At 44.3% G+C, this 9,687-nt stretch overlaps 1 protein-coding gene across 1 annotated transcript; it reads left to right on the top strand.

Moving 5' to 3' along the window:
- The first annotated feature begins 6,557 nt into the window (after positions 1-6,557).
- LOC123425642 (protein-lysine methyltransferase METTL21D-like) lies at positions 6,558-7,801 on the top strand. Its single transcript, XM_045109340.1, has one exon. It carries the CDS (start codon positions 6,614-6,616, stop codon positions 7,484-7,486), a length of 873 nt encoding a protein of 290 aa, XP_044965275.1. The 5' UTR covers positions 6,558-6,613; the 3' UTR covers positions 7,487-7,801.
- The last annotated feature ends 1,886 nt before the right edge of the window (positions 7,802-9,687 follow it).

Genomic DNA, 9,687 nt, shown 5'->3' with positions numbered 1-9,687 from the left:
CGCATCTTTGGCCAAAAGAAATGTTAGCAAGTATGTCCTCTATCTTCTTTATGCCAAAGTGTCCCATCAATCCTCCTCCATGCGCCTCATGTAACAATAAAAGACGAATGGATCTAGCTTGAATGCATAGCTTGTTAGCACGTAACACAAATCCATCATTAATGATGAACTTGTTCCATGTTCTTCCTTCTTTACAATTCTCCAACACATCTTTAAAATTGACATCATGCACATATAGATCTTTGATGGTCTCCAAACCAAATATTTTAAAGTCAAGTTGTGAAAGCATAGTATAACGACGAGACAATGCATCAGCAATAACATTTTGTTTACCCTTCTTGTGTTTAATGACATACGGGAAAAGTCTCAATGAATTCAACCCATTTAGCATGTCTACAGTTCAGTTTTGCTTGACTTTTAATATGTTTCAATGATTCATGATCACAATGTATGACAAATTCTTTGGACCATAAATAACGTTGCCATGTTTCCAAAGTCCAAACAAGAGCATATAATTCCATATCATAAGTAGAATAATTCATACTAGGCCTAGTCAATTTTTCAGAAAAGTATGCAACAGGTTTACCATCTTATAATAACACACCTCATAATCCACTTCCACTAGCATCACATTCAAGCTCGAAAGTCTTACTAAAATCAGGAAGTTGGAGTAAAGGAGCATGTGTTAACTTATCTTTCAAAACCGTGAAGGCTTCTTCCTGTGCGATACCCCAAGCATACGTCACATCCTTCTTTGTAAGCTCATTGAGAGGTGTAACAATGGTGCTGAAATCTCTCACAAAACACCTATAAAACTCGGCGAGTCCAAGAAAACTCCCCACTTGTGTGACCGTTTTGGGCTGCGGCCAACTCTCAATAGCTTCAATCTTGGCTTTATCAACTTCAATTCCTTGTGGAGTAACAACATAGCCAAGAAAATGTACTCGATCGGTGCAAAAGGTGCACTTCTCAAGGTTACCAAACAAACTTGCATCACGTAGAGCAATAAAAACAGCACGCAAATGATCCAGGTGTTCCTCCAAAGATCTACTATAAATCAGTATATCATCAAAGTAGACTACCACAAAGCGTCGAATGAAAGCACGTAAAACCTCATTCATTAATCTCATGAAAGTGCTAGGTGCATTAGTTAATCCAAAAGTCATAACTAACCACTCATATAATCCAAACTTAGTTTTAAATGTTGTTTTCCATTCATCTCCCAATTTCATGTGAATTTGATGGTATCCACTACGCAAATCAACTTTGGAGAAAATTGTAGAGCCACTTAATTCATCAAGCATATCATATAGCCTAAGAATAGGATGACGATAACGAATAGTAATATTATTAATGCCTCTACAATCAACACACATATGCGATGTACCATCCTTTCTCGGCACTAAAATAATAGGAACAAGTACAACACAAGGACTGGGAGATTCGCGTATATAACCTTTGTCGAGCAGCTCCTGTACTTGACGCATAATCTCCTTCGTCTCCTCTGGATTGGTACAGTATGGTGCACGGATGAGTAGCGATGCACCGGGAATTAAGTCAATATGATGTTCAATCCCTCTAATATGTGGTAATCCCGGTAGCACGTCTTGTGGAAAGACGTCAGCGAACTCGTGCAAAATGTTAAGGACAACAGAAGGCAAAGGGGGAGGCATGTCCTCAAATGAAAATAATACCTCTTTGCATACGAAAGCATAGCAAACAGATGTAGTAAGATCCAAAACAGTAACATCATATTTAGTGGCAAGTAAACAACCACTCTTCAGTTTAATTTCACATGCAACACTAGATGATGGTTTATTAGGATTATTGTGTTGCTCAAATTCCTTTGCTACAATCTGATTTTCACTCTTATGTAGGTTCTGTTTTGCTTTACTAGCTCCAGCAATATCATCTTTCATAACATATTCAGGAGACATAGGAAGCAAAGTTATATTTTGATCCTTATGAACAAGATTATACTGATTTGTACTACCATGGTGTACATAATTTTTATCAAATTGCCATGGTCTACCAAGTAAAACGGAGCATGCTTGCATGGGTACCACATCACAATCAACAAAATCAGAATATGCAGCAACACTAAAATACATACGAACGATATGTGTTACCTTAACCTTGTCGTTGTTGTTGAACCACTGGATGTAAAAAGGATGAGGATGTGGTCTGGTGGTGAGAGACAGCTTCTCCACCATCTCCATGATAGCTAAGTTGTTGCAACTCCCTCCATTAATGATTACGCAAACAAAACGTTCCTTCACAACTCCCTTTGTATGGAACAAGTTGTGCCTCTGATTTTGCTCATCCTGTGTTACCTACACACTTAAAATACGTGGAGCAACTAAGCTTTCATATCTGTCAGTGTAGTCAGCAGCCATGTATGGTGTCTCTTGTTGAGTATCATATAGACCCTGTTCTTCACTTGCAAAGAGCCAGAGTCTCCTCATCATAATCACTAGCGGAGTCATATCCACCATCCCCAGTAACAATCATCACACGCTTGGATGGGCACTCTCTCACATAATAACCTCCACCCTTGCAACAACGACAGATAACCTCATGTGTTTGCCCTGTGGATGCCATGGATGAAGAAGAGCTCTGTGCTGGCCGAAAGGTGTGCTCTTGGCGGAAGGTGGGGCAGGAGCATGTTTCCTGGTATCTCTATTAGAGTTGGTGGCTGAAGTAGGCGGTGCGGATGCAGGAGGACGTGTGGAAGTAGATGAGGGCCATGGCATCCATGAGGAAGTGCGACCTGCAGAAAAGTTAGTTTCGCCAATGCCTGTTGATCATGCACTTCACGTTCAGCTTTGCAAGCAAGATGGAATAAACGAGTGATAGTGTTATAATCCTTATATTCTAAAATAGCCTGAATATCTCTATTTAATCCACACATAAAATGTGCAAGCATAGCTTCATTGTCCTCAACAATACCACATCTAATCATACCAATTTGTGATTCCTGATAATATTCTTCTACAGAATTTTCTCCTTGTCTTAAACGCTGCAATTTTTGAAGTAATTCATGGTGATAATATGGTGGAAACCAACGAGTACGCATAGCGGTTTTCAAAGAAGCACAAGTAGTTGGAATATTAGCATGATGTATTCGACAATGTTCAGACCACCAAACACAAGAAAAACTAGTGAATGAACAAACAACAGTAGCAACACATCTATCTTCAGGAAATTGCAAGCATGTAAAACGTTGCTCTATTTCTAAATCCCAAGTAAGATATATATCAGGAACATATCGATCATCAAATCTAGGAATGTTCAATTTAAGTATAGGGAGATGGTCATGATCCCGTACCTGAGGGGGTGGTGTAGCCCTACCAATGCGATTGTATCCATGCGGACGACCTGCGGCTTGTGGTGGTGGTTGTTGCTCCTGGTGTTGATTTGGAGCAACCTCTCCTTCATCATCGCAGTCACCATCATAATCCTCATTCTGCTCAGCCACAGAAACCTTAGTTGCAGCGGCTGGAGCAGTAGCAGGAGCAAGAAAACTAGAATTCTGAACTTGGCCAGAAGGCACACGTCGCGCTCGTCCCACCATGTCCGAGCCTCGTTGACTCGTTGTTGTCATTGTTGTTATGGTTGGGGAGGGACGGAAGCTGCAACTGGTGGTGGTAGACGGGCAAGAACCTCATTGAACTTGGCGTCCATCTTGGTGTCGAATGTCTTCTCCAAACCGTCTAGCTTCTCCATGGCCTCTCCAAGGTTGGTCACGAAGTCGTGTACCTGGTCATCCATCATTTTTTGAAATGTATCATGCAACTCCTAGTTGGTCAGGCTCTCCTAGTCGATCTCTTTGTCTTGTGATCCTGGCATGGTTAGCAGCAATAGGAACACATAAGAATATGAACCTACATACTACTAGGAAGTGGTGGTGGTGGTGATGGTGGTAGTGGTGGTGGTGGTGTGTCACAAATCCATCAAGCAAATCTCGAATTCTTACCAGTTCGTACCCAACAGCAGGTGGTGATTGGCAACCGGTGTAGTCAAAACTCTCAAAGCTTGGATAGAGCGATTTCCACGTGGTGTCAAACACACGATGTAGATGTATGTGGAGTTGGGAAGGCTTATAATAAGATGGTAGCAAAAAGGGTCAGCAATAATCAGTTCAAATATGCAAAGTTGAAAGGACGTTCAACAACGGTATCGTGCTGGTTCTAGGCTAGACCGTACTAGAGACACGAGCCTAGAACACCAACAAAATCACGATGCTACACGTAATCAAGGGAAGAGCCACTCTGATTTTCTTCCTATGTTTTTCTCTCTCTTTTTTTGCGCTCCTTTTTTTTGCGCTTTTTTCTTTCAGAAAATCACTATAATGGCGAGGATCTCAAAACTGTTCCGAAGGACTAAAAACAAGATAGGCACGCATTTTTTACTACTTTTTCGAGAGCGATTCGGGCCTGCGACGACCAAAAATTGCGAGAAAAATCACTATGGTGGCGAGTGTCTCAAAACTCTCTAAAAGCCTAACAACACGATAGGGGAAAAATTCACCCTTCGAAATTTTGGCCTAAAAGGTGCTCTGAAAAGTGTGCTAGTTTTTTCTCGACACCTACTCAGGTAAGGAAACGCGAAACCAAAAACAAGAGGATATCAAAATTAACCTAATATGTAAAGGACTCGGACTAGGATTGGTGGTGGATATGTGATGGTGATATATGGCAGCAACGATGATGGTAGCGTGGTGGTGGTATATGGCAGCAATGAAAGATGGCACAATGGCGACGTGACAACATGTGCACAGAACTCGAAACTCTAAAGGACTAGACACTAAGACCAACAACTCGACACGACAGTGTAACCGCAAATTCAACAAAGAAAAATACTGAAAAGACTATGCAAAGGCTCAAATTGGTTCGAATATGATGATCTAACCCTAATTGTTTAGGCTTTTCCGTGGACTATAGGTATGAAAAGCAGAAAATCTGGTAAAATCTCACCGAGCAACGTGGAAATCTGATACCACTTGATAAAGGTAAAGTTGTCCGTGTCATTCGATGAGATGGTGGTTATCGTTTTTGGTGGAGTAGACTTTGACGATCTGACTACGTACATGTGAGGACGTCGCGCCTTAGCAATCGCTAAGCCAACTCCGAGAGGCTATTGACCACGCCGGAGAACGATCAACCTGACCACGAGGGTCTATTTCCTGCATGCAAATGAAGAACAAGCAAGAAACTAAGATTGCAATCTGGATATTGCGAATATAAGAGGAAAGCTTTATTGATGGGGGCAATAGATGGTACTCATGTCACTGCCAGAGTGTCGAGGCCACAGTATGAATCATTCAGGGGGAGGAAGTACTACACAAGCCAGAATGTGCTTGTTGTTGTTGACTTTGATATGAAGTTCACATATGTGCTGGTTGGCTGGGAAGGGTCAGCACATGATGCTAACATACTCAGTGATCGTATGAGTTGTCCTCATTGCATCAACATCCCTAATGGCAAGTTCTACCCAGGAGATGCTGGCAATGCTTGTCGCCGAGGTGTTCTTCCACCCTCTAGGAAGACCAGATAGCTTTGAAGAACATGCTCAAGATCCTGGATCAAAAGTCATTCTATCCTTACCCCCACCTAGGTTAAGCTTGTTATTACATGTTACATTCTGCATAACTGAATCCTGTAGTGGGGTTTTGATGAACTGGTGCCTGAGAAGGAGGATGTGACGCTTGACGATCTTGACCACGATGGCCATGATGTGGATGCATTTGACAACGAAGCCTGGAAGACCAAAAGACTGGAGTGAGCACACAATGTGAGATAACAGGGCCAAACAAGGATCTGAAGAAGAAGAGCAACAACAACAGCAGAAGAGGATGCAACACTAGCAGAGGAAGAGGAACATCAACAAAGTAGAAGAGGTAAGAGGAAGAGGAAGATGATGAATGATGAACTTTTCCATTCAGCCAACCAGTTCTTAATAATATGTACTGCTATTTGATAGTAGTTAGGATGAACCGCAATTTGTTTCGTAGCTTGGAGTGATACTCTTAAGGTCGTGTGTGGTAAGGTCACCACTAGTGAGAAGTGATGAGAGCACCTCATACAGGTCACAACCAAACAACGTGTCCTATATACGGCTAATGCAATGCGGCCAACCAAACAGTGGGTCAAAATTAGTTCTCTTAAAACATGGTATAGCCAAGTGGAGGCTATAAGGAATTGCAGTCTCATACATAGTCGATCTAATAGCCAACACAAATAATAATAAGTTGCTAAGAAACATTATTTTATTAATACATGATCCACCTTACATTCTCATAATATTTTTTAAAGCCCGTGCTACAGCCGAATGTTAATCTACAACTCGCTTTCATTCTCTATCCTCTTTTTCCTCGTTCAACTCAATAAAAAAATAATAGTTTAAATTTAAAAGTAATGGACTGATGATACCAGTGTCCCTCCAACTATCAACCACACTTTGGTTTGGTGCTTGCTCACGGTTTGATGTTCGGCGTCTTTTGCAATTAGGTCCTCGAATCATCGAAGAAAGGGAGAAATAGAAGGAAAACCACGGTGCTAGACTGCTAGTCAAAACCCCAAACGGGCAACCAGCCCTCTGTTCGACCACTATAATGGCGGCCGCCACCACAGCCACCGCCGCGGCAGCCGTAGCCGCCGCATGTTCGTCCAACGTCTCTGTTTCCGACGCCACGAACGCATTTCCATCCAACATAGCCACCATATCCTCTGCTTCCGACTCCGACTCCGAGGATCTCCAACTCCTCCTCCCAAACCTCCTCCCCGCTTCCGCCGCCGCCGCCCCCTCATCCGATGAGCAGCTCCACCAATTCCACCTCCCTGCGCTTCCGTCCCCCATCACCATCCGCACCATCCCTTCCCTCGGGCTCACCTTCCAGCTCTGGCCCTCCGCCAGCACGCTCCTCCGCTTCCTCCCAGCCTCCCCGCATCTCCTCCCGCGCCCGCCCACCACACACTGCCCACTCAGCATCCTCGAGCTCGGTTCCGGGACCGGCGCCGCGGGCCTCGCCCTGGCGGCAGCCCTCCCAGCGCACACCGTCCTCTCCGACCTCCCCGCCGCGCTCCCCAATCTCCGCCACAACGCCTCCCTCAACGTGCCCCTCCTCGACTCCCGCGGCGGCTCCGTCTCCGTCGTGCCGCTCCCCTGGGGCGATGCCGCCGCCATGGAGGCCGTGGTGGCCCCAGCGCCGGCGTCTCGGTTTGACCTCGTCGTGGCGTCGGACGTGGTCTACTACGAGGAGTTGGTTGACCCCTTGATAGAGACGCTGCGGTTCTTCGTGAAGAGCGATGTGGTGTTCCTGATGGCGCATATGAGGAGGTGGAAACGCACGGATAAGAAATTCTTCGGGAAGGCCAGGAAGGTGTTCGACATTGAGGTGTTGCACAAGGATCCACCCCCGGAAGGCTGGCGCCATGGTCCGGTGGTCTACCGCTTCACAGTGAAGAAGCAGCGTGTCAGGAAGTGAAGAAGCAGCTTCCAAAAGGTAATGGATGTATGCTTGCTTATGCCCATGCTGATTCTACTGCACTGCTAGAGTTAAACACAAAATGTTTCTCGCAAACCATGTGACTTTGTGCAACTGATGACAAAATTAAACATGAAACCTTTCTTCCGAGCTCGGAACAGTATCGCATTGTGACTGAGGCCGAGAATTTAGTTGTATGCTGATTGGGATTGTGCGCTGGCCCAATTTGTAGTTGATTTCGTGGTACATGATCAAAGTGTTGGATTGTAGTTCCGAATTTCATGAACGCTCACCTAAAGTTATACATTGCCTGAATTCTATGGTGTTGACATTTTACACATGCTTCGCAAGCGAGGGACATGGCAAATTTTGTAGTTTGAGCTTTGGGCATGGCAAGTTTGTGGTATTCAGCGTTACCGTGGTTTAATACTGTTATACTTCAGTATGATTTGACCTCCAGTGAATATCACAATGACTTGGTGCTTCTGTTTATTAGGAATGAACTTGGGCATGCAAGGGCATCTCTAGCCGACCCCCTATACTAAAAGTAGCAAAAGTGCTCCGTATCCTACTTTACTAAATTTATTAGGGGAATCAATATTCTGCAGCTAGCTGATCCCATATCCTTTTTTTTTGTTTTCCCAAATTTTCAAAGTTACATAACATGAAAATTAAAAACTTGAATAATTAAGTGCACACAATTCAAATACTTAACAAATTTAATGTTTCCAATCGTAAATCATTCAAATTCAAACACAACATATGGTCCAAATGAACTAAGAATTCAAACAAATATGTTTAAAGCACAAGAATCAAGTGCCATGGAGGTGCCACTGATGCTCAATAAGGTCTTCTTGAAGTCGATTCTGAGCTTGATGGTTCTCGATACTTTGGTGTGCTTGGAGGAAGGCTTTGATCCTGTTTGGGTTATGCTCTGGTTCCACAGGGTGGTCATTGAACAAATATCGAAAGTCCTCCGGGTCCTCTCTCTCATCCTCGATGATCATGTTGTGCAAGATAGTACATGTTGTCATGATCTTCCACATGGTCTGAGGCTTTCAATACTCAGCAGGGCCCCGAATAATCGCAAATCATTGTTGAAGCACACTAAAAGCTCTCTCGACATCCTTTCTAGCAGATTCTTGACAAGTTGAAAAACTAGATCTCTTGTTACCTTTTGGTCTGTGGATAGTCTTCACAATTGTGGCCCATGGAGGATAGATGCCATTGGCAAGGTAGTAGCCCATGTTGTACTCATTGCCATTGATAACATAGTTGCAGGCTGGATTGTCACCCGCAACAAGCCTTGCAAAGAGATCGCTGGAGGACACCAAGATCATTGTGAGAGCCAGTCATACCGAAGTATGTGTGCCAAATCCAAAGATCATGTGATGCAACTGCCTCAAGAATGATGGTTGGATCAAGGCAATGCCCTTGATAGCAACCATGCCATGCAACATGACAATTCTTTCAAGTCCAATGCATGCAATCAATGGATCCAAGCATACCTGGCCAACCTCTGTCTTCATTTGCTACTCTTGCTGCATTCTTTCTCAGTGTAAACCAAGGATCATGTCTCTCCACAGCCTTTGCAATGGTGTTCAAGAGAGATCGATGCATCCTGAATCGACGCCAAAAATAGTATAGGGGTTAAGCTACATACGATACAAAGTAATCCGCGACGAGACCATCATGACCCATGATTCGGTCTCGAAGAAACAACGATCGACCTATCTAAGAACCACACCGTGGCTTCCTGAAATCCTCGTCCATTGCACCACGACACTCACAAACTCAAAATCATCGTCTTCTTACTCATCCGACGAAGAATCATCAAAGATCATCTGCGGCAACCGCTTCATCTAAACATTGACAATGGAATGGTCTATTTGAGTCTTCTCTTTTATGAAATATGAAAAAAATGCATAGGGGGATTTTGACAAACACCTTCTGTGCGGCGGCGGTTGTGGCAACAACAACCAATGATGGAACTCCGACTTGGCCCCCAAGGCGGTGAAGGAGACCGCCGACGCTGCGTAGGTGGCCGCACACGCGGTTCATGGGCGAGGAGGCGACGAATGACGCCAGGAATGAAGGCAGTGACAGTGACCAAAATGGCCGGCTTCTTCTCCTAATCTGGCGGCGTCCGCCGGCGCTGGCTTGGGGTCGAGCTCCCTACGACATCTCCGCGGCCGGCAGGT

Source organism: Hordeum vulgare, chromosome 2H (assembly GCF_904849725.1).
Source record: "Hordeum vulgare subsp. vulgare chromosome 2H, MorexV3_pseudomolecules_assembly, whole genome shotgun sequence".
Classification (NCBI taxonomy): Eukaryota; Viridiplantae; Streptophyta; class Magnoliopsida; order Poales; family Poaceae; genus Hordeum; species Hordeum vulgare.
The sequence above is the reverse complement of the archived record's forward strand: the minus strand, read 5'-3'. Positions and strand labels throughout refer to the sequence as shown.

What these genes read in the sequence shown, in the direction of transcription:
- LOC123425642 (XM_045109340.1), top strand. Translation starts at nt 6,614, where the DNA reads ATGGCGGCCGCCACCACAGCCACCGCCGCGGCAGCCGTAGCCGCCGCA.